Source organism: Cotesia glomerata, linkage group LG2 (genome assembly GCF_020080835.1).
Source record: "Cotesia glomerata isolate CgM1 linkage group LG2, MPM_Cglom_v2.3, whole genome shotgun sequence".
Taxonomy (NCBI): domain Eukaryota; kingdom Metazoa; phylum Arthropoda; class Insecta; order Hymenoptera; family Braconidae; genus Cotesia; species Cotesia glomerata.
In genome coordinates, this window is record NC_058159.1 from 26,769,381 (window position 1) to 26,794,855 (window position 25,475).

Sequence of the window (25,475 nt, forward strand, 5' to 3'; positions counted from 1 at the left end):
AAGGAGATTGCCCGATTATTTAAATAAATAATTAACTTTAAAGTTGAGCAATTTAACATTGGTCTTATGGGGTAACCTCCAAACATTGATACATTTCTGTATTTTTCTCGTAAAACTGTCGGTGAATATTTTTAAAAAACTTATGGATGAAAGTAAATATATTAGTGATAAATTTAATTCAAAAAAATTAACACTTGCCCGACTAATTAAAGTGTATTAATTAAAAGAAAAATAAATCCCGCCATTAGCCAATGTTAAATGTATATCTATATATTGAGAAAAATCATATGGTTACTGCTTTCCCCTTACCGCGCTAGAGTGGATACCTATCCCCACCCCGCCTAGCGCTCGTACTTCCTTAAACGACCATTAATTCTTGGGGTTAGTCTATATAAAAGCGGCTAAATAAAAAAACTCCAAATTTCCAAATCGCCAAAAGTAGTCGACACACTGTAGATGTTATAATAACAACTTGTTAGTAAGCAATAGCGTTTAGAGCAACTAGCAGACTAGTGTGTGTTTAAATTTAATATTTGATAATAATAAAATAAAAATAAAAATAAAATAAACAGTGTGACTATTAATCCAGTAATTGTGTTAATAATATATAATTATTCGTCCAGATATCTTTTATTTGTTCATAGTCTTAACAACTGGATTAATAGGTTCAGTCATCGTTAATAGATTCATATCAAGTTTCATATTCATGGAAATTTTGTCGAAGATTTTTTATCAGTTTTTTTAATAGTTTCTAAACTAATCATCACAAAATTTAATAATTATAGTACTTAAAATTAATAAAAATGACGGATAGATATTTACGAGATTTGGATGCAATAAATAATCAGCACCTCCATGGCATAACAGAAAATGCTGTTTTTCCTGATCATGTAACTATATTTTTTTTTATGATGAAACTGAAGTTAGCTGTCAATTTTTAAAATTCTCATAACAAATTAATTACAATCCTAAAAATGCTTCTAAAAATTTTCTTTAATTTTTACACGTGCAATTTTTTTATTAAATTTTTTTCATAACAATTTAATTGTTATAAAATTCTAAAAAAATTTCTAATGTCTGTCAACTTCAGTGTTATTTTTTTTTCTATACTAAAATTGATTATACGCAACTAAAAATTTTTAATTTCAGTTGAATGAATTAGAGTACAAACCAAGAACTTTAATTGATGAAACATTGGAAATAATAGATCCTACTCCTAATGTTTATACGATGTTTATTCAATTTAATGAAAAATTTTTCTGGAATAAGTTGGATGCTGTTCAGGTGCGATGGAGTAATCGAATGACAACGTAAGTTTTATCATTTACTTGGAAAAAAAATACTTCGGTTCTTAAAGTTATTAATAAAAATTTTTTATAGATGTGCTGGCACATGTTCGTTTCATCCACGTAATCGTGAGTGTGTTATCTCTCTCAGTTTGCCATTGCTTAAGCTAAGACCTAGAAAGGATTTAGTGGAAACTTTGCTGGTATTTTATTTTTATTTTTATTTAATTTATTACTTTTTTTTTTACTCACAAATTCATTTTAAATGATACTAAAATTGAGAAACATCTGATAATTTTTAGAATTTTTTTGATAAATAAATTAATTTAATTAATAAATAAATTAAAGTAAAGAAAACTTATTTTAAAAAATTCTATAATTAGAAGCTCTAAAAAATTATAAATGCAATTTTTAAAAAATAATTTTCTGGACCTCGTTTATTTTTCAAAAAAAAAAAATCAAAAAATTGTCAAGTGTTTGCTAATTTCAGTGTCATTAATTCCAAAAATGTTAATTATTTTATTTATTCAACAGCACGAAATGATTCATGGTTTTTTATTTATCACAAATAATAATCGTGACAGAGATGGTCATGGTCCTGAATTTTGTAAACATATGGAGAGAATAAACCGTGAAGCTGGAACTAAGATCACAGTAATTTTTATTTCTATAAATTAAATTAAGGGGTTACATGGGTTTCCTCCGGGAAAAAATGGCCTATTTTCAACAATTTTTTTTTTTAATAGAAAAAATGAATTATTTTATTCAGACTTTTTACTGTCTTAAAGATACATGTTTAATAAGGGATTACTGAAATTAAAATAAAAAAGGCTAAAAACTCTGCTAATGTGACGTAATTTCCAGCGAGCTCTCGGAAAAAAGATGCGTCCGCGTGACCAGCAGAACTCCTAGCAGGATTATTTGAAATGAAAAAAAAAAAAAAAATATCTGCTTTAGTTAAGACTTCAAACTAGGTCTTGAACGAAGAAAAAAAAAAAAAAAAAGAAAATTGGATTTTTGGCAGAGGTTTTTATTTTATTTATTTATTTATAGTTTAATGCCAATGGCCAAATAGCAAAGTATACAATTTAGTTGTTTTAAAGTACACGTAATTGAGTAAAAAATGAATTTAGATTATTTTACAATTTCACTAGCGGACCCGACAGACGTTGTCCTGTACACACGTCTTAAATTTAGAAATTTTGGGAATGAGCTTATATAGTTAAAAACAACATTAGTTAACAAAATGCAATGGTTAATCCTTAATAATTAACATTTTCGTTAATATAAGCCCATTCTGATTTTATACTCATCGAGACCTTTCATTTGAGTACCCACATGAATTTTTTTATATATCTTATATATATGATATTTATAAAATATATGAAAAATGGATGTGGGTACTCAAATGAAATGTCTCGATGAATGTAACATCGGTATGAGCTTATATCTTTAAAAACGTCAATAATTAAGAAATAATATTGTATTTTGTCAACTAATAATATTTTTAAAGATATAAGCTCATCTCGACATAACACTCATCGAGACCTTTCATTTGAGTACCCACATCAATTTTTCATATATTTTATATATTTATATATTTCACAAATACCATATATATAAAATATAAAAAAAATGTTATGTAGGTACTCAAATGAAAGATCTCGATGAGTGTAACATTAGGATGAGCTTATATCTTTAAAAACTTCAATATAATTAAGAAATGACATTGTATCTTGTCAACTAATGATATTTTTAAAGATATAAGCTCATCTCGACATAACACTCATCGAGACCTTTCATTTGAGTACCTTCATCAATTTTTCATATATTTTATATATTTATATATATATATATATATATTATATATATGTATATATGAAAAATATATCAAAAATGCATGTGGATACTCAAATGAAAGCTCTTGATGAATATAACATCGGGATGAGCTTATATCTTTAAAAATGTCAATAGTTAAGAAAGTACAGTACAATTTAACATAATTAAGAAATGACCTTGTATCTCGTGAACTATTGATATTTTTAAAGATATAAGCTCATCCCGATGTTACACTCATCGAGACCTGTCATTTGAATACCCACATCAATTTTTCATATATTTATATATATTACATATATGTATATATGAAAAATATATCAAAATGCATGTGGGTACTCAAATGAAAGCTCTTGATGAGTGTAACATCGGAATGAGTTTATATCGTTAAAAACATCATTAGTTAACAAAATACAATAATCATTCGTTAATTATTAACATTTTCGTAAATATAAGTCTATTCTGATTTTATACTTATCAAGACCTTTTATTTGAGTACCCACATAAATTTTTTTATTTATCTTATATATAAATGATATTAATGAAATATATGAAAAGTGCACGTGGGTACTCAAGGTCAACGACAATTCATAAATAAAAAATCTATTAAATAAACATTTTCCCGTGAACTGAATTGTGAATCTAAACCATTCTGGAAGACACATAAAAAATTTCATTAAAATCCGTCCGGCCGTTTAGGAGGAGTTCAGTGACAAACACACGCACAGAAGAAATATATATATTAAGATTTAGAATATTTTTCTGTTTGTGGCTTGATAATCAACAAATTTCTGCAAGAATAAGTTTATGTAGATAAACAAAGTAATATTAGAGATCATTCAATCTATATGTATGAATAATTAGCTGTTTTAGGTAGATTCCTTAGTAGCAAAAACAAGAGAAGGTAATTTTAGCAAGTAAGTTGATCCATAAAGTAGACTAGGCTAAGTAGACTTTTTTTTTTACATAAAAATTAAAAATTTGGCTAAAATTTCGCGGCATTTTTTTTTTAAATAGCTGTAATTGAAAAAAAAAAAACAAATCCTTCGTTCAAGACCTTGTAAATTATATCTCGAAGACCTGTCTAAAATTTCATCAAGATCGGTTGAGTAGTTCTCAAAAAATCTTGAGTACCGTCTTTGAAAACAAAGTTTTAAGAAAAATGCGTTTAAAGTTTTGAGTGACAATACAACAGCGCCTTGAGCGCGCAACTTTTTAAAACTGTACCTCTAAAACTATTATTCGAATCGATTTGAATTTTTAGGACAATATTCTAGAGATGTAAAATTTAATAAGACAATAAAAATCGATTTTTGAAACCGTGAAACCTATGTAGCCCCTTATATTAATGAGATTGTAATTAAATGTAGTAATTGATAACTTGAATATTTGTAAATAATAGATTTATCACGACTTTCATGACGAGGTGCGTTTATACCAACAGCATTGGTGGAAATGTGACGGTCCGTGTCAAAAACGTCCTCCTTACTTCGGAATAGTTCGTCGTGCAATGAATCGCGCTCCTGGACCTTCAGACTTCTGGTGGCAAAATCATCAACAGAATTGCGGTGGCAAGTATATAAAAATCAAAGAGCCCGAAAACAAACCGCCTACTAAAGGTAAAAGATCTAGTGAGATCTCCAAACCGCTTCCGAAACAAAATACTTTAGATAATTTTGTTCAATCTACCAAAACAAGTTCAAGTTCAACTTCATCATTTTCAAATGATTCACCAAAGAATAAGTCAGGAGGAATTAAAACTATTTCTGGAAATACTAGATCTCTAGGTAGCAAAACTGTAACAGTCAGTAAAGTTGGATCAGGAAGCTTAAACACAGAAGGTATTAAAAAACTCGGAACATCAACGAATAATGTTTTTGGTTTCGGAACTGGAGGCCCCGGATCTTCAAGCTCGACTTTATCGCCTCCTGTCGCACCAAAACCTTCAAGAAATCGAATTAATTCGTCTGGTGTTTTGGGAGGAAGTAACACTGGTAAAAGTATTTTATTAACTCGCTTCATGTCACCTCAACCGACAAAAAATTCTGAAGAAATAAAACCTAAAACTCCTCCAAAGCAAAACCAACAAAATGAAACTGGCAATAATGCACCCGAGTGTCCTATTTGCAACAAAATAATTATCGATGAGAATATAAACCAACATATCGACTCTTGCTTAATTTCCAACGATACAAATTCGGAAGAACCGGCGCAAAAGCGCCCAAAGATTACAGAAGAATCAACTCACGAGTGTCCATTTTGTCAGCAAAAATTTTCAGCGTCCTTGATTGATATTCATGTAAACGATTGCTTGAATTTAGATGTGTTAGACGATAATTCTCGGCCAAAAAGATCGCAGACTGGTGATACTTCAAGACCAAGAGATTCATCTGAGGATAAACGTATCAATTGCCCAAAGTGTAATAGACGTTTTACCAGCGATAGAATGAATGATCATTTGGATATTTGCTTAAACGAAGTCGGTGACCTAGCGTCTCATGACTCCGTTATCAATCTCACTCATGATGCTGGTGATGTCACAGATTTAACTTTATCGCCTATAAGGCCAGTGACTGGCACTGAGGAGTGCATTACATGTGGGAGCAGAGTTAGAGTCAGAGAATACAACGATCACATTGAAAAGTGCTTGAAGAAACATCGGGAAAAAATGGAAAGAGATCTTGGTACTGTTGTTGTGGTCGATGATGTTGATCCTCGACCAGGATGCAGCAAATCTAAGAAAGATAGAAGTACTTATGAATGCTTGGTGTGTAATTCGAGAATTAGCAATGATATTCCATTGAATGAGCACTTGGAAATCTGTACGTCGTCAACTTTCGGTGACATGACACTTAATACCAACGGTAGTAATTTTACTGATGATGATCCACCCAATATGGAGCACAGATATTCTTGTCCTATTTGTAATCTGATGATTATTGGTAAAGATATGGCTGAACATGTTGACTGGTGTGTTGCTCGTAAAAAATAGTTATTTTTTTTATAAACATAATTATATCGCGTTACAGATGCCATAAAGGGCGTATAAAAATTTTACATCCTTATGGCACCCGGGAACCATAAGGATAATAAAAATTCTGTTTTTTTTTTCTAAGTCAAAGAAAGTTTGCACACGGAAAGAACAAGATTACACTGGGTATCATCCTAGATTATACTGAGTGAAAAAAAAATTCAGATAGTAGCTAGTATAATCCAGATTACAATGAGTATAATCCAGATTATAATGAGTATAATCCAGATATCACTCAGTATAATCTGGATTTTTTTGTAGCTACTATCTGAAATTTTTTTTTACCACAGATATCACTGAGTATAATCTGGGATGATATCCAGTGTCATCTTGTTCTTTCCGAGTAGTTTGAAAAAATTTTTTTTTTTGCATTCCTGCACGTTTCATACAAAAATACGTCGGTGTCCAAAAAAATTTTTTTTTCGGGAATCAACGTATTTTTGTATGAAATGTGCAGAAATGCAAAAAAAAAATTTTTCTTTAAACTACAAATTTTTTTTGGACTTAGAAAAAATAATAGAATTTTTATTATACGCCTTTATGGTTCCCGGGTGCCATAAGGGCGTATAAAATTTTTTTTCAGCATTTCGGACAAAACTACGTCGATTCCCGGAAAAAATTTATACGCCCTTATGGCTTTTCACCGGGACCTTTTAGCGGTATACGCCCTTATGACATCTGAAACGCAATATCTTAAAGTCTGATAAAATATTTATATGTTCTTTGTATTAGTCTTCTTAATTTTTATTGTAACAAATTCAAGTATTACAAGATCTACCATTACTTTTTTGTTTAATTAATAATATTGATAATAATCTTATTGCTATATTTAATAAATATATTTTTATTTATATCTATTTTAAAAAAATTAAATTTTTTCATACAAGTCCAAATCGTCAAATCTTCTTGCAGTACAAACTCCACAGGTGAATTCTTGAATGTAATTTGGGAAAAATATCAATATTTGATCTTTTGTGAAATGAATAAATGGAATGTTATTACTCAAAAGAACGTGGACTGAATTTTTGTCAAGCCTAAATCTGTAAAAAATTTTCACAATATTAAATGTCGTAAGATTTAATTATTACAGAAGTACAAATTCGATGTTATATTAATTGAATAGTATTAAGTTGCAAAGTATTAAGTTTAAAATGAATTATAAGCTTAAATTTTTCAATTGTAAGAAGTCTGATATTTGTTAATAAAATATTTTTGTACTGAATTTTATATAAATACCTTTTATCATTAACAAAATTCCATTCAAAGTCTTTAGTCAATGGTAATTGATCTGTAAAATTATAAACTGTCCCACCATTTTTTGGTGTTATTTTAATATTATTACTATCATCATTAATATTTAAAGTAACTCCTTCATTTGAGCTGATTGCTGTCAAAGCGAACCCTGGATTTTCATCGTAACATTGGCCGAGTACTAAAAATTCACGGCCTTTTTCCACTCTACGCGTTACATTGTGAGCTGATTGAATCATATCAGGCGTTATAACACAAAAACCTGTAGCAAAAAAAAAATTATTCGGTAAAAAAATTTCATTAACCACCCCTGTTTAAAAATATTGATTGAACAAAATTAAAAATGATGAAATTCGAATTCTTTTCAATAATTTCAATTCTTTTGTTTGTATATTTATATTGAATCCCGGAAAAAATTTTAAAGTTATGAAAAATTCATATTATTTCATTAAAATTATTATAAAATAATAATAATACTTTTTTTTTTTTTTGTAACAAAGAATGGAGCGATCATTCTGGGGGTGCTTGTTTTTCAGGACAATTCGGCTGCCCAATTTCAAAACACAGTAACTGACAATTTTAAGATTTTTTGAAATTTCTTTTATTAAAAAAAAGTTTGCGCGCCAAATTGATAAAAAATTTGATTTATGAATAGAAAATACTTAAATATAAATATTTTTAAGAAAAAATACTTGAAATTAAGGTCTAAAAGTTATAAAAATGCCGCAATTTTAAAAAAAATTAGGTATAAAAATTTTGCAGTTACTGTGTTTTAAAATTGGGCAGCCGAATTGTGGAGGTGGATATTACAATTTTTATTTTATAATAATTTTAATGAAATAATATGAATTTTTCATAACTTAAAAATTTTTTCCGGGTCTATTTTTTCCGATTACCATCTATATGAGGATGTGCCAAAATTCAATTTCCGTGAAGAACCTTTTAAAATTGGAATTTTAAGTTCCGCTTTTAACAGAAGCTGTGTTTGGGGATTTCCTGAGATATTTTTGGGTGAGACGATTTATTTGATTTTCATAGAATTTTTAACAGGAACTTTGTTTGGGCACTTCCGGCCAAATGCGGAAATTTCAGCGGAAATTCCCAAACAAAGCTCTTATTAAAAATTCTATGAAAATTAAATAAATCGTCTCACCTTAAAATATATCAGGAAATGCCCAAAAACAGTTTCTGTTAAAAGCGGAACTCAAAATTCCAATTTTAAAAAGTTCTTCGCGGAAATTAAATTTTACTTCTCAATTCTTTTCAATCAGTATTCTTAATCAGGTACTCAACAATAAATTAAAAAAAAATATTCACTGAAAAACGCTCGAAGAAAAGCATTGTCAATGTATCTATGTAATCTAGTGCGCGTCAAAAGCATATCAACTATATCAAGATCGTATTTAATCGGCAGCTTGCTGCGATTGACACGCATTTCAGCTCTTGTGCTGTCTTTGGGGAACGTTGCACCAACAACAAATTGCTCTGAATTCACTAAATAGCTGCTGTTGCCGCCAATAAAGTCATACAGAGCTCTTAATCTCCAAATTAAAGTCTCTATCTTCTCTGGTAACTGATGAGACAATAAAAAATATATATTAAGCGTTGACTTAATTAATTATGAAAATTAAGTTAGCAGATATTTGATAATTTTAAGAATTTTTTTAACAAATAAACTATGGCAAAAAAAAATTATAATACTAAAGTTAGCCGACGTTTTTAATTTTTTTTAATAATTAAATTAAAACAAAAAAATATTTTCTAAAAATTGCACTTACAGTTTTTCAAGTTTTTTACAAATGAAATTTTTTTTTTATATTTTTATAATCATTTTTTAATAAAAAAAAATTCTACAAATTTGTTAGATCTCGGTTAACTTAATTATCATGAAAAAATTAGAAAATAAAAACTGATATGTAGAAATTTTAATAAATTAAAAATGCAATTTTTTTTAAAATAAATTTTTTCGTTAAATAAAATTAAAAAATTTTCAAGTGACTGCTAAAGTTAGCTTTAATGTAATGTAATTAATTAATTAATTATAAAAATAATGACTTACATTTTCAGATTTAACAAAAACTTGGTATTTTCTTAGCGTTGATAATTCTCTAGAAGCTTGATAACAAGCTTCAGTGTAAGGTACAACAGATTTACCACTTGATTGTCTACGACACTGATTGTAAGGCCACTTATCTTTTTTACTTTCTTCAATTTGTTCTTTACTAACTTCTCCGACCATATTTAAGAATAGTGATGAACCGGAACATTTGCCTTTAGCACTTTCAGAAAGTCCCCATATTATATTTAAGTTTATTGAAGCTTGATCACTGGGCTTTAGACTGAAATAATCCCAGGTCCATGGCATGATTCGTTCTATCTCTACACAAACCTAAAATTTTATAATACATTTATTAATTTAATTATTAAATATTATGTTATTAAATAAGTGATAGTATTATTTGCTAAATTGCTTCACCTTCATAACTTTTTCTCCAGGCTCAGTTCTACTAGCTTTTATCTTCAGGGAATCGGAGACCCAGGTCTTGGACTCATAAAGAGCCGCAAAATTCCATTGTTGCAATACTTTTAGACTTCCTAACTCGCTTCGCGTTAAAGAGAGCACGTAATTCTTGCCACTTTTGGCAAATTCAAATTTTACCTGTATAATTTTATTTTTAATTTTTATTGAAGTGAAACTTCTTTAGAATCTTTGTGATTTCAAACTTGATGAAACGAAAAAATAAGTCCATAGAGACACAAATACATTAATGTATAGGGTTCAGCGGGCGAGAGAATGAGATAGAACACATTAGACGTTCTCGGTCTCCTCTTTGTGCGACTCTTCGTAGCACCCCCACTATCGTCTACTAAACATTGTCCATATAATATGTATGCTCCTGTGTAGTGGGATAGTCAGTATATCTATATCTATATCTTGCTCCAGGTCCGAGCGTTCTACGTGTTATGTTAGTATGTGTTTAATACATGTGTTTGCGCCTTCGTATGAGTAAGCTTTAATAAAAAGCAAGCGTGTTGATTGTTTATGCATTTTTATTTGTGTGAATATTTTAATTTTCTTAATTTTACAATTATGCCAAAAACTACCAGATCAAAAACAGTAATTGACGCTGTTTTCCAAAGATGGTTATTATTTACAAGTGGGATCAACCCAAGCTAAGCCATGTTAATTTTTTTTTTTTTATCAAATTGAACAATTTTTTTTTCAAATTAGGTAAAAGCCCCAATAGATAATCACGTACCAGTATATGATCACTTCATGTATTTGTATATCTATATTCACAAATATAGGTGTACAAATACATGGAGTGATCATATACTGGTACATGATCATCTATTGGGGCTTTTACCTTTGTTCATTTTTTTATATTTAAAAAAAAAAAAACATATCTAAAACATCAAAAAAAGATCAAATAGAAATGGTATCCAAAAAAATGAAAGCCAAAATTTTTTTTTTCGAAGGCAAAAAAGCTATCGAAATCATTTTTTTTTTCTTTCACATTTTTATCTTAAATGCGCCGTAAAAATAAGCAGAATAAAAAAAAATTAAAAGGTTTTAATTTTTCACTTAGTTATGGCCCAAAATTTGTTCAATGTGAAAATATAGAGACTTAATTAATGCAATATATGTAATATAATTGTTCACATTGGGATCGTTCAAGTTTACTAATAAGCTCTTGAGAGATCTTAGCAGATCATGTACCAAAAACAAAAGTGACTACATTCTCTCTAAAGAACATCTATAAAAGAAACAATGCAAGTTATACTAATCTAAGATCAGTCCAGCGAATAACTTAGTAAACTTGAACAAGCCCATTAAAATATTAAATAATTTTTAGGCTCGGTGAAAAATAATAAACCTTACATTTATCCTAATACTTCTGACACTCTATATCTATCTCAATCTCTCGTAGCCTACCCTTAATTGAAAATATTAATTGAAAAGTATTGAAAATGATGAGATTTGAATTGTTTTCAATAATCCTCATTCTTTTTTTATGTATTTTAAATATACAGTTTACATGAAGGGACTATTTATTTTTTCAATACTTTTCAATGGGTATATTTAATCAGGGACTTTTAGAAAGTTTCACTTCTAACGTGTGTGACTTGCACGCACACACACATTTTTTTTATTTTATTATTTCTTCTCTCTTAAAATTATTAATAGGTGATAAAAATACCTCTGAGGGTTGAATATTTGATGGCTCGATATAAAGCGCTACACCGCAACTTCCTCTGGGTGGTACGTAACTGAAGTAATCCAGAAAATGAATCCCTAGAAGTAATAATTTAGCTCCTGACCAAGATCTGAAATAAAATAATTTATTGAGTATTTTTAATGTGACATAAATAATTTAAATTTAACAGACATCTAACAATTTTTTTAATTTTTACAACAATTCAAAAAAACTAGCAACCTTGCAGTCATTATGTGACTGCCGTGACTTGTGAACTATAAATAAATAAAATTTTGCTTTATTAGATAATGACTTTTGTTAAATTGCACTGTACTTTCTTAAATATTGACGTTTTTAAAGATATAAGCTCATTCCGATGTTACACTCATCAGAGCTTTCATTTGAGTACCCACATGCATTTTGACATATTTTTCATATATACATATATATATATGAAAAATTGATGTGGGTACTCAAATGAAAGGTCTCGATGAGTGAAATGTCGAGATGAGCTTATATCTATAAAAATGTCAATAGTTCTCAAGATACAAGGTCGTTTCTTAATTATGTTAAATTGCACTGTAATTTTTTAACTATTGACATTTTTAAAGATATAAGCTCATTCCGATGTTAAACTCATCAAGAGCTTTCATTTGAATACCCACATGCATTTTGACATATTTTTCATATATACATATATATAACATATATAAATATATGAAAAATTGATGTGGGTACTCAAATGAAAGGTCTCGATGGGTGTAATATCAGGATGAGCTTATATTTTTAAAAATGTCAATAGTTTACAAGATTCTAGGTAATTTCTTAATTATGTTAAATTGCACTGTACTTTTTTAACTATTGACATTTTTAAAGACATAAGCTCATTCTGATGTTACACTCATCAAGAGCTTTCATTTGAGTACCCACATGCATTTTGATATACTTTTTATATATACATATATATAACATATATAAATATATGAAAAATTGATGTGGGTACTCAAATGAAAGGTCTCGATGGGTGTAACATCAGGATGAGCTTATATCTTTAAATATGTCAATAGTTTACAAGATTCTAGGTAATTTCTTAATTATGTTAAATTGCACTGTACTTTTTTAACTATTGACATTTTTAAAGACATAAGCTCATTCTGATGTTACACTCATCAAGAGCTTTCATTTGAGTACCCACATGCATTTTGATATACTTTTTATATATACATATATATAATATATATAAATATGCGAAAAATTGATGTGGGTGCTCAAATGAAATGTCTTGACGAGCGTAACATCGGAATGAGCTTATATCTTTAATAATGTCAATATTTCACAAGATACAAGGTAATTTCTTAATTATGTATCTAGAGATAAAGCATTCTTGAATGCAACTTAAATACTTATCATAGTAAATTGACTATCGGTGAGAGTGATATGAAACCTTGAAAAGGCACAAATTCAAATCAAGGCCTTTGTAATAACACTAAATTTAATTAAAAAAACCAATTTTATCATATGATTATCCTGGACACAAAATTTTACTTATTCTCTTAATGATATAGATTTCTATTGAAAAAAAATTATAAATATTTTAATAAGAAATTAATTATCAAAAATAAAATTTTAAACATTTTTATTTCTTAGCTGAAGAAATAAAAATTTTTTACACAGCAACTTTTTTATTTAAAAAAAAATTGTTAAATTTGGGAAAAAACAATTTTAGATAGACACTTCGCGAATTTTTATTCAAAATATTTTTTTTCAAAATCAATAAAAATTTTTTTCAACAAAAAAGTTTTCTATTTCTTCAGCTGAGAAATAAAAATGTTTAAAATTTTCAAAAAATTAATTTCTTACTACAGAATTGCTTGTTTTTTTAAAAGAAATTTTTTTTCTTACTGTACGGAAGAAAATTGAGCGAAAAATTCCACGTGTAGAATTAAAAAAAAAATATAAGTGAAAATTAAAAAATAATATTTTTTTTTATAATAATTAATTAGTTATAAAAATTTCAAGAATTATTATATGATTGTTTATTTCAGTATCATTTTTAATTATCTCAAAACTGAGTCAGAAGAAATTAGTTAACAATTAAAATAAAACGACAATCAGAAAAAATATAAAATAAAATTTCTACATACTGATAATTACTCCTATGTGACGACCAGATATCATTAAATAATTCATCTTGTGCAATTTCCCGATCACAATCAAATACTTTTACTTGTAATTGCCCCCCAAGTTCCGACAAAACTGAATTAAGAACAACTGCATTCTAAAAAAATAAATCTTCCATTAAATTTGTAATTATAAAACTTTTATTTTTTAAAATAAAAGTACCTGTAAATCTTCATGCGGATATTTTTTTACTGTATACAAACTTGGGCAATGCTGACAAATAGCTTTCAATTTCTGTGCAGCTTTAATGCCTCTAACAGTAGTGATTGTTCGAGCATGTGCAGTCAAGCCGGTTTGTAAATACTCTGCAAATTTAAAATTATAAAATTAATCGGCTGATTTTAATTGTTAAGGAGTAATCGACGTACCAGTAGGTGTATTGTAAGATAAAAATAATTTTTCTTTAATCCCTACAGTAACATTAGTAGGAAGATATCCGTGGATTGATTGAGAACGTTCAGCAGAATGCCAAACATCAATCAATGGGTTGTAAGTTTCAACTACTTCAGTACCGTGAATAACTGTGCTGCAACAAAATAATAACAATGCGTCATTAGACCATTATTATCATTTTTAAGAATCGAATAAATAAAAATAAACGAATTATCTTACCGTAAAATAACGTGATTGTTACGCCCGTTGAATAAATAAGTAAAGTTTCCTCTCATTGAAAATAATGAATTAGCTGTAGCAGCAAGTCTTACATTTGTTCCTAAATCAGTCACTTGAATTGATTCCATTGTTAATGGTATATTAATTCGCTGCTGGTTTATATGAAACTCCATATTTTGATAAATTTGATAAGTATTTTCTGGTAATGATCTTAAATCTAAATAAATGCATCGATAAATCAAATATAAATAATTTCTTCATAATACTAAAATTAGCCGATGAAAATTAAGTTAGTCGACATTTAAAAATTGAAAAAAATTTTTTTATTGAAAAAATGACTAGAAAAAAAAAGAAAAAAAAATTGTCATTTGTTAAAAACTTGAAAAACTGTAAGTGCAATTTTTAAAAAATATTTTTTTGTTCTAATTTAATTATTAAAAAAAAAATAAAAAAATTAAAAACGTCGGCTAACTTTAGTATCATAAAATTTTTAGAATTTTTTTTTTTTAATGAAAAAATTATTACAAAAAAATAAAAAAAAAATTTCATTTGTAAAAAACTTGAAAAACTGTAAGTGCAATTTTTTAAAAATATTTTTTTGTTCTAATTTAATTATTGAAAAAAAAATAAAAAAATTAAAAACGTCGGCTAACTTTAGTATTATAATTAGCCGATGATTAATAATTTTTGATTTTTTTTATTAATTAAATTAAAACTAAAAAAATATTTATAAAAAATTGTACGAATAATTTTAAAAATTTTCTACGTGAAATTAAAAAAAAAATTTTTCAATAAAAATTTTCAAATGTCGGCTCATTTAATTTTTATTTCTTCTTTTAAATAAAATTAATTTAAAAGTGATAACTCACATGCTAGCGCGCTGTCAATATTTGTTTTATTAAAATGCAGACAAAAAACAGCTTTTTGTTGAACGCGTGCTATTATTTCAATATGAGGAGAATCGAAAGATCTATCATCTAATTTAAACTCTTTCAAAATGTCTTTTATTCGAACAAAACTTTCCAAGTAGTGCGATAATGAATGAGTTAATCCAGTAGCTTTTATTTCTATCTAAAAATTAAATTTTTTTAAATAATTATTCAAATTAACTTTAATTTAATTATAAAAGTACTCTTACAGAAATTTGATTGAAGTGTGTACCGCTTCCGTGACTGTTTAATGTAATGTAAGCAATCTCTGGTATATTAGACAATGGACTCGCTATAATAATATTTTGTACCATTGCACCAAAGTTACGATTCATATCTTGATAATCAAATATGTAGTTTCCAGTAATAATATGCTCGTCGCTTTCAGGTTTTTTAAGGATACGTGAGAATTGTGTCGCTACAGATCCACTGTAAATAATAAATCGATTTGTGAGTAAAATTTTCTAACTACCCTGAGAAAAAAAATTTTTTTTGAAAATAATCGGCTGAAGAAATAAAAATTTTTTTTCACAGTAATTTTCTTATTAAAAAAAAGTTTTTATTTGAAAAAAAAAAATTTAGATAGAAAATTTGTAAATTTTCATCCAAAATTATTTTTCCCCAAATCTAGAAAACTTTTTTTTTAACAAGAAAATTACTCTGAAAAAAATTTTCAACAAATCAATTTTTTATCACATTACTAATTTTTTTTTTTTAATTTTTTCTCTCAAGGTAATATCAAATAATTAAAAAAAAAAGTAAAATAAAATTACATGTGTTTGTAACAAGGAAAATTAGTTCTCTCCATAGATTTTAATGTCGTGTAAAAATAATTAACTAAATGCAAATCAGACTCTCCTTGCATGTACCAATAAAGCGAAATGATGCGATTAGATGTTGGGTTTGACTCAATTAATAATTGCAACGCAGCTATACGCATTTCCAAGTATTCTGTGCGATTAGCAAGTATTGGCCAGTAAGCTCGATAAATCTAAAATAAAATCCAGCAATTATAAATAATTAACAATCAATTACACTGAGATAAAAAATTTATTTTGAAAATAATGGACATTGTTGTGACAATAAATTAATTTATTTAAAATTTTAAACAATTTTATTTCTTAGCTAAAGAAATAAAAATTTTTCTCACAGTAACTTTGAAAAAAAGTTTTTTTGGTTTGATAAAAAATAATTTTAGATAGAAAATTTGTAAATTTGAATAGTAAAATTATCAGGAACTTGGACAAGAAAAAATACTCAGTGCTAGATTTTTTCTTGTCCAAGTTCCTGATAATTTTACTATTATATTTAAAATTATGGATGATAACATAAATCAGAACTTGTAAATTTTCATTAAAAATTGTTTTTTTCTCAAATCTATAAAACTTTTTTTCAACAAGAAAGTTTTTGTGAGAAATATTTTGATTTCTTCAGCTGAAAAATGAAATTCTTTAAAATTAAAAAAAAGTTAATTGCTTATTTTATTTTCAAAATAAATTTATTTATTTAAAATTTTAAATAATTTTATTACTTAGCTGAAGAAATAAAAGTTTTTCTCATAGTAACTTTGAAAAAAATTTTTTTTGATTTGATAAAAACAATGTTAGATAGAAAATTTGTAAATTTTAATTAAAAATTATTTTTCCAAATCTATAAAACTTTTTCAACAAGAAAGTTTTTGTGAGAAATATTTTGATTTCTTCAGCTAAAAAATGAAATTCTTTAAAATTAAAAAAAAATTAATTGCTTATTTTATTTTCAAAATAAATTTATTTATTTAAAATTTTAAATAATTTTATTACTTAGCTGAAGAAATAAAAGTTTTTCTCATAGTAACTTTGAAAAAAATTTTTTTTGATTTGATAAAAAACAATGTTAGATAGAAAATTTGTAAATTTTAATTAAAAATTATTTTTTCCAAATCTATAAAACTTTTTTTCAACAAGAAAGTTTTTGTGAGAAATATTTTGATTTCTTCAGCTAAAAAATGAAATTCTTTAAAATTAAAAAAAAATTAATTGCTTATTTTATTTTCAAAATAAATTTATTTATTTAAAATTTTAAACAATTTTATTACTTAGCTGAAGAAATAAAAGTTTTTCTCACAGTAACTTTGAAAAAAATTTTTTTTGATTTGATAAAAAATAATTTTAGATAGAAAATTTGTAAATTTTAATTAAAAATTATTTTTTCCCAAATCTATAAAACTTTTTTTCAACAAGAAAGTTTTTGTGAGAAATATTTTGATTTTTTCAGCTAAGAAATGAAATTTTTTAAAATTAATTGCTTATTTTATTTTCAAAATAAATTTTTTCTTTCAGTGTATCCAACAGCTAATTGTAATCATTAATCTATCTTACAATATCTGGTCTATCACGAGCAGTAGGTAATGACGCCCAAGCAGCAAGCACGCGTAAATGTCGTGACTCTTCATTGTTCCCAATGGCAATTGGTTCCAAAAATTCAACAACTTTGCCCAGCTGTATATTAGCCAGTCCTTCTAGCCATATCATCTTCCTATTATAACTATCACTTTCCGTAAACTTGTCCATGTAAAGCCTTACATAGTCATCCAGTACTTCATCAGGACAATGAACCAAGCATGTCTTATAAATGAGCGTTCCAAATGTGAGAATGCCCGTATTGCGTACTTCCGCAGACAATTTTTCCGGCAAATCAATTAGCGTCTTCATTTTGTCTAAAAACTCAACGTCTGGCTTGCGAATATGAAACGGCAATTGCGTCAACAATTGCATTGCTGTAATGTCAGATACTTTTTTCTGCTGAATTAAGTCCATTACAAACAATGCGGAGTCTTTGGTACCTATTTGCGGTACTAGTTCAAGAAACATATTTCTAATTGTTTCTTCTTTGTAACTTGTACCGGAAATGTTCTTGTAAGCTGTTTGTAAATCGACGCGGTCAAATTTACTGAGATAGTAAAGCAGAAGAGATATTGTTGTATTGTGCAAATTATTTATCTCAGTGTCTAGTCCTGGGTTTTCTAGTCGTTGGCTCAATCGATCTAGTAGGACAGAAATCTGTGAAGAAATAGTTATTTAATAAATTAAGTTAAAAAAATGCTAGTAAAAATGGACTGTGAGGAAGTAGTCAGGATGTTATATAAAGAGCAAGCAATAGAAGAAATAGAAAGATAACTCGATGAAGGGATAATGCGGATGAAAGAAAAAGCAAAAAAAGAAGACGAGGCTATAGAGAAGTCAACATATCGCGACCCAAATGCCGAAAGGGCACATATTAATTTATATGCCTTTTTGGCTTTGCAGTGCCAAAAGGGCGTATAATTTTTTTTTTTTTTTTTAGTAATCGCTTTATTAACACTTTCTAAGCCTAAAAATAAAAAAATAAATTTCCAAAGCTAAAACAGTGTATGTTTTAACTTATACGCCCTTTTAGCTTTAGGACATTGAAAATTTAGTGACCTAAAGCCAAAAGGGCACATAATTTTTTTTGCTGATTACTTTGAATTGTGAGTTATATGTTACTAATTTTGCTGCAGAATTGAAAATATATATTGATTATTAAATTACAAATAGGTATTTTTAAAGGTTATTATTACAATTTTAATACAAATTCTGTTAATAATTTTAATTAAAAAAGAAAAAAAAACACCAGCGGATATGAAAAAAGTTTATCAAGGTGCAATTCCTACACCTTCTTGAGAAATTCAACAATATTAAATGATCTGGATTTATTTTTTAGAGTTAAATTTTATATTTCAGAGCGAAATTGAAAGTTTTTTTTTTCTAAAAAAATTTTCTAAAGACTAAACTTTTTCTAAAGTCAAAAGGACGTATGTTTTGAGATATGCCATTTTGGCATTAGTATACTGAAAAATTTTTTTTGACAAATCTACATTTTGAGCAGTTCTAAGTTGAATGGCGAAAAAAAAATTTTTATACGCCCTTTTGGCATAAAACCCTATCTAGCCTGCTGTAATACGCCCTTTTGACATTTGGGTCGCGATATTGCAAATTATATAAGAAAATAAAAATAAACCACAACGAAAATTACTATTGGAAAAAAGATCAGATAAAAGGAGAAGACAACGAAATCTGGGCGAGAGTACGGTGTGGAAACATAGGGAGAGAGGGAAAAGGATATAACGATTGGATATGCTGAGTATGTGAAAGGGAAGAAGAAACACTGATGCACATAATGAAATGTAAAGAAATATATGAAAAAGTAGGAGAAGAAGAAAAGGGTTTTTTAAATGAATGGAAAGAATTAGAAAATAAAAATATAGAAAAAAGATTAATAGAAGTACTAAAGGGAAGAATAGGCGGGAGAACATGCACGATCTTCAGAAACATTGAAGAGATCCTAAAGAAAAATACAGGATTGCGGAGTTTGGTGCAGAAGAGCCATCAGGACAACGACGTGTGAACAAGATAATAAAAGAAAAGAAAGATAGAAAGATTAAATGAAAAAAAAAATATTATATACAATTAATAGATAGAAGTAAATTATGTAAAAATTTTGTAAAAGACGAAAGTCGTGCAAATAAAACTCTGTTATTAATTTTTTAATGAATAAGTTTTACGTAATTAATGAAGAAATCATCAATGAAGAAATGTTAGAATAAATGATAAAATTAATTACTGATTTAAAAATGTGTTCTTTTTCGTGCGTATATCTTTCCTGTGATAAATTATTATTATTATTCCTGTGATAAATAAAATCATTATCAGGAAGCTCATGTAGTAAACTGACTTGACGTAATTTATCGTTTGATAAATCACCATTGAAATCCGTAACGTCAATCAGCTTAAAAATTTGTCTTGTAAATAAAAATTGTGACTCGTACATATTTTTAAATGGCTGAACGTAAAATCCACCCGTAGCATTTATGAATGTTATTTCAGTGTTATTACCGTCTAATTTAACTTTGTATAATCGTTCGCTTGATTTTATAATTGGACTCTGTAAGCAATTTTATTAGCGACTAATTCATTATGAGATATTATACCAGTTATTTAATAAAGTATAAATAAACCTTACTTCATCTCCAGTTGGGCATCGCATTCGTGGTACATTGGTCCATGTCCAATGAGGATGACCAGAACAAGTACGCGGGTCAAAATATTTTCTTACCCATAATTCATTGTCTGATTCGATTGTTACGATATTTTCAATGTTACATTTTCCGTAATGTGAGTCCTAGAAAAAAAAATTTTTATTTTAATGTTATTGATAGTTTATGAAAAAAAATATATATAATGTGCAAAAGAAGAAATATTACTTCTTGTGAATGAAAGGCAACTTCTTTTTGTAAAATATTTAAATCAAACTGAAAAATACTAGCAATACTCCGTTGAATATTTATCGCCCAAGTAGGATCGATTTCAACACTGAAATTAGTAACTGTTCCATTGGAATAGATTATTTGGAAGGGCTTTAGAAGTTCCGCAGCTTGATCTTTGACCTCAACAAGATTTGGCTCTTCGACGTTTTTACCATTCCATATAAAAGTTTTTAAATCAGTCAACTATTTAAATAAAATTTTTAATTAATTTACAAAAAATTTTACGCTATTTATTCTTAATCTATATTATTAACAGAATAAGAAAAATTTTGTGTCCAGGATAGTCATATGATAAAATCGGTTTTTTTAGTGAAATTTAGTGTCATTGCAAAGGTCTTAATTAGAATTTGTCCTTTTTCAAGATTTCATATCATTCTCGTCGATAGTCAATTTATGATTATAATTATTTAGGCTGCATTCGAAAGTTCTCTATCTTTAGATACATAATTAAGAAATGATCTCTTATCTTGTGAAATATTGACATTTTTAAAGATATAAGCTCATCCCGATGTTACACTCATCGAGACCTTTCATTTGAGTACCCACATCAATTTTTCATATATTTATACATATATTATATATATGTATATATGAAAAATATATCAAAATGCATGTGGGTACTTAAATGAAAGCTCTTGATGAGTGTAACATCGGATGAGCTTATATCTTTAGAAATGTCAATTTTTAAGAAAGTACAGTGCAATTTAACATAGTTAAGAAATGACGTATCTTGTGAACTATTGATGTTTTTAAAGATATAAGCTTACTCCGATGTTACACTCATCGAGACCTTTCATTTGAGTACCCACATCAATTTTTCATATATTTATATATATTATATATATGTATATATGAAAAATATATCAAAATACATGTGGGTACTCAAATGAAAGCTCTTGATGAGTGTAACATCGGGATGAGCTTATATCTATTAAAACGTCAATATTTAAGAAAGTACGGGGCGTTTTAACAAATATTTTATGAACTATTGACATTTTTAACGATACAAGCTCACCCCGACATTACACTCATCGAGACTTTTCATTTAAGAACCCACATCAATTTTTCATATATTTATATATATTATATATATGTATATATGAAAAATATATCAAAATACATGTGGGTACTCAAATGAAAGCTCTTGATGAGTGTAACATCGGGATGAGCTTATATCTATAAAAACATCAATATTTAAGAAAGTACGGGGCGTTTTAACAAATATCTTATGAACTATTGACATTTTTAACGATACAAGCTCACCCCGACATTACACTCATCGAGACTTTTCATTTAAGAACCCACATCAATTTTTCATATATTTATATATATTATATATATCTATTTATGAAAAATATATCAAAATGCATGTGGGTACTCAAATGAAAGTTCTTGATGAGTGTAACATCGGGATGAGCTTATATCTATAAAAACGTCAATACTTAAGAAAGTACAGTGCAATTTAACAAAAGTCATTATTTAATAAAGCAAAATTTTATTTTTTTATAATTCACAAGTCACGGCAGTCACATAGTGACTGCAAGGTTGCTAGTAAAATTTATTTTAAAAAATATTTTTAAATTGGAAAAATTAATTACCTGCATTTGCGCAATATTATTAGATGTTTTAACAGTAAATTTACCCTCCATACCCCATGACGATGAAGCTTTTGAGGGTGATAATACTCCAGAGTTAGACTCTGCAAAATATGAATACTCGTATTTCTTCCCGGTTTTAAATATATTATCACCGGATGTGACTGATATTGTTATTATTATAATAAATAATATTATTTTCCGGTACATTTTAGATTTATTCCATATCACATCTAAAAATACAAAAGAAGAAATAATTAATTACAGTTAAAAATTCAATCATAAAGACAAATTATTAATTTTAAAAATAACTTAAGAGAGTAACTAAGTTTTTTAAAATACTGAGTATGAAATTTTTAGAAAAATAAATACCTGGGGACATAATTGTGTGGGTCCGTCACAAGACTGGTGTCGACTGAGTTCATGAAAGTCAAGAGATGACCTGCACACTGGCTATGTACTGCTCGATGTGTATACTCTCATCTCATATCGCAGTAGCTTACGAGCAAGTTTAACTTTTTATTGGTGTTAGTTAAAATTATCCCATCGACAGATTATCTCCAATCTCATCATGTCCTCTTTACATACCCATATATCAATGTATGTATATGAGTCAAGACTAAACATGTTTATACAGCAATGAATACACAAATATATATATATATATATATATATATATATATATATATATATATATATATATATATATATATATATATATATATATATATATATATATCTATTCGTTACCCTCCTGATAATTATGAAAGAAAAATTTTTACCATATTTAACTAAACAATATACATTTTTTTATTTATTTATCAATATATTTATTACTTATAGTTAATTATTTAAATATTATTTTATTTTATTGCCATGGAAAAATATATTCAAAACGAATAAATTGAACTTTGGCCTCTTTTATATTTAGAACTACTAAAATTTCTTAGTATTTATAATGATAAATTTTTTATTTCTTATTTTACTACAAAATATATTAGTGAAATTAAAAAAAAAAAAAAAACTGTATGATTTCGTCAAATCAATTAATTTTATTTTTTTATTTATAATTTTGATTATTTGCAAATTACTGAAGTATCTGAAGAAATAATTTATACACAAATTATTTTAAAACAGTTTAATTATATTTTTAAAATATCCAATAATTATAATGTATTTTTTTTTAATTAGATTTTTTTCAAACGTTTCTAAGATATCTTCAGCAGTTTATGGATTATTTACACTTAAGAACTCCTACGCTTTGCTAAGAATAAAAATCAGACTAACGGCTGATCATCCAACCCATGACTGGAATTTCCCGCTATTTACAAACTCAAGACGCTCGAAAATTTTCTTACCTCAAGTTTGGAACTCTTTGAGCTCAAAAATAAAACTTTAATATATTTTTCAAAAGCAATATCTCTTGAATGAATTGTCCAATAATGCGATTTGCGGCAATAGTGAGATAAGATGAAAAGTGATTCCAAAAAAATATTTTTGTGAAAAAAATTTGGTATTATTAAAGATATTTATTGACATATTTAAATTTGTACATCAGTTCTTGCAATTGCATGATTGTAAGTGCTATTATAATTAAATGTATAATAATATGTTTACAATTCCTCGCGAGTTTTGCTTAATTGTATCAAATATTGTTTGTTATTATAAATTTATATAATTTTTACATGTTTTAGTTATTGTTTTATTTTCTTAGGTAAAAAATTTTTATTGAAAAACCTAAATAAATATAACAAAAAAAAATTTGGTAAATATGCAGAAGTGGGGTTCTACTTATTTTAGATAGAATTGAAATAAAATAAAAAATCGAAAAATTGATATTTTTTAATATTTTTTTTTTTTTTTTTTTCAAATGTTATTCATGGCGGATTTAAGATAAAAGCCCCAATAGATGATCACGTACCAGTATATGATCACTCCATGTATTTGTATATCTATATTCATAAATATAGGTATACAAATACATGGAGTGATCATATACTGGTACATGATCATCTATTGGGGCTTTTACCTTATGACAAAAAGTATGAAAATTGAATATTTTGGTGATTTTTTTTTTAATTTCTAAAATTTACAATTTTAGGTGTTTTTCAATTAAATGGTGATAATGCAATTTATTCCGGTTATTGAAATATTTTTTTTCTTAAAGAGCGATAAAAATAGAATAAATTAGAAAAAAAATTAGGAAAACGGTTGACCCTAAAGGCCATCCCTGCAACTTCCCGCTAATTCCGTTAATACCTGGGCGTTTAAAATTGCACGTACGAAGTTTTTGAGCTCTTCGAGCTCAAAAATACAATCTGTGTTGTTTTGAGCTCTCCAAGCTCAAGAATATACCTCTTCTATGCTTTTGAGCTCTTTAAGCTCAAAAGTCTGATAAAAGTTTCATAGAAGACTATTTTTTGAATTTTCAAACCACAATAACTTTTGAATGAATGAACCGATTTTTACGCGGTTGGCGGCATTCTACGCAGTTTTTCAAGCCTCATAAAGAATTTCTAAGTTTCAATTGGTCAAACCAGAAATTTCGGAGTAATTCTGAAAAAACACTTTTTTGGGTTTTTTTTCCTGCACGATATCTCTCGAACGAATCAACCGATTTTGACCGAATTAGCGGCAATCGACGTGGTTTTTCAAGGTTAAGAGCTGATTAGTTTTTGGAATCGATCAGTGCAGCCGTTTCAAAGTTATGCAAAACACCACATTTGAAAAAAATTTTTTTCTTAGTTTTTTTTAGATTTTTCGAAATCTATCGGTCCAAATCAGTCCAAATAGTATTTAAAATCTAAGTTTGGCGAAGCCCTTTCGAATGGCACCAACCGCGATGAAATCGGTTTTACCGTTCAAAAGTTATAAGAGGTTTACATACATCCACACACACACATACATACATACAGACATAGTGACACCCTCGCGGGAATAGTCAGGGAAGCTTCCTAGGACCTCACAACGTCGAGATCTGATGAAAACTTGATTTTTGAAAAACGGAGTGAAACCAATAACTTCCCGATTTTTGAAAATTTTCAATTTTCTTAGCGGGAAGTTAAAAATATTCAGAATTAAAAAATTTTTGAACTTCAAATGAAAAAAAATCACCCAAATATTCAATTTTTATACTTTTTATTATTTTTATCATAAATCCGCCGTGAAAAAGAACAATTTGAAAAAAAAAAACTATTCAAAAAGATCAATTTTTCGATTTTTTACACTC

At 27.4% G+C, this 25,475-nt stretch overlaps 2 protein-coding genes across 3 annotated transcripts; one reads left to right on the forward strand and one right to left on the reverse strand.

The window, feature by feature from the left end:
* Positions 1–234: 234 nt before the first annotated feature.
* LOC123259817 (DNA-dependent metalloprotease dvc-1) lies at positions 235–6,275 on the forward strand. The gene is made up of 5 exons (XM_044720537.1): positions 235–890; positions 1,150–1,310; positions 1,381–1,489; positions 1,821–1,940; positions 4,525–6,275. The coding sequence occupies exons 1-5, from the start codon at positions 804–806 to the stop codon at positions 6,112–6,114; spliced, it is 2,067 nt and encodes a 688-aa protein (XP_044576472.1). The 5' UTR covers positions 235–803; the 3' UTR covers positions 6,115–6,275.
* Positions 6,276–6,981: 706 nt separating this feature from the next.
* Positions 6,982–22,757, reverse strand: LOC123259815. Of its 2 annotated transcripts, XM_044720533.1 has the most exons (20): positions 22,619–22,757; positions 22,250–22,479; positions 20,589–20,834; positions 20,348–20,506; positions 20,029–20,269; positions 19,949–19,998; positions 17,686–18,366; positions 16,099–16,316; positions 15,535–15,754; positions 15,266–15,467; positions 14,397–14,613; positions 14,153–14,310; positions 13,947–14,089; positions 13,748–13,881; positions 11,607–11,733; positions 9,881–10,063; positions 9,464–9,793; positions 8,722–8,977; positions 7,390–7,666; positions 6,982–7,193 (listed from the first exon to the last, which is right to left on the reverse strand). In XM_044720533.1, exons 1-20 carry the CDS (start codon positions 22,626–22,628, stop codon positions 7,022–7,024), a joined length of 4,254 nt encoding a protein of 1,417 aa, XP_044576468.1. In that variant the 5' UTR covers positions 22,629–22,757; the 3' UTR covers positions 6,982–7,021. The 2 variants fall into 2 exon arrangements, with proteins under 2 accessions (XP_044576468.1, XP_044576467.1); XM_044720532.1 differs by having other exon boundaries at positions 19,949–20,269.
* Positions 22,758–25,475: the final 2,718 nt, after the last annotated feature.

Bases quoted from the DNA above. Each gene is read 5' to 3' on its own strand.
- LOC123259817 (XM_044720537.1), top strand. From the start codon at position 804: ATGACGGATAGATATTTACGAGATTTGGATGCAATAAATAATCAGCAC. The intron at 1,311-1,380 runs GTAAGTTTTATC...AATTTTTTATAG, and splicing joins TGGAGTAATCGAATGACAAC to ATGTGCTGGCACATGTTCGT. The intron at 1,941-4,524 runs GTAATTTTTATT...TGTAAATAATAG, and splicing joins AAGCTGGAACTAAGATCACA to ATTTATCACGACTTTCATGA.
- LOC123259815 (XM_044720532.1), bottom strand. The intron at 11,734-13,747 runs GTATGTAGAAAT...ATTTTATTTCAG, and splicing joins TCACATAGGAGTAATTATCA to ATCTTGGTCAGGAGCTAAAT. The intron at 7,194-7,389 runs GTATTTATATAA...AATTTTTTACAG, and splicing joins AATTTTGTTAATGATAAAAG to ATTTAGGCTTGACAAAAATT.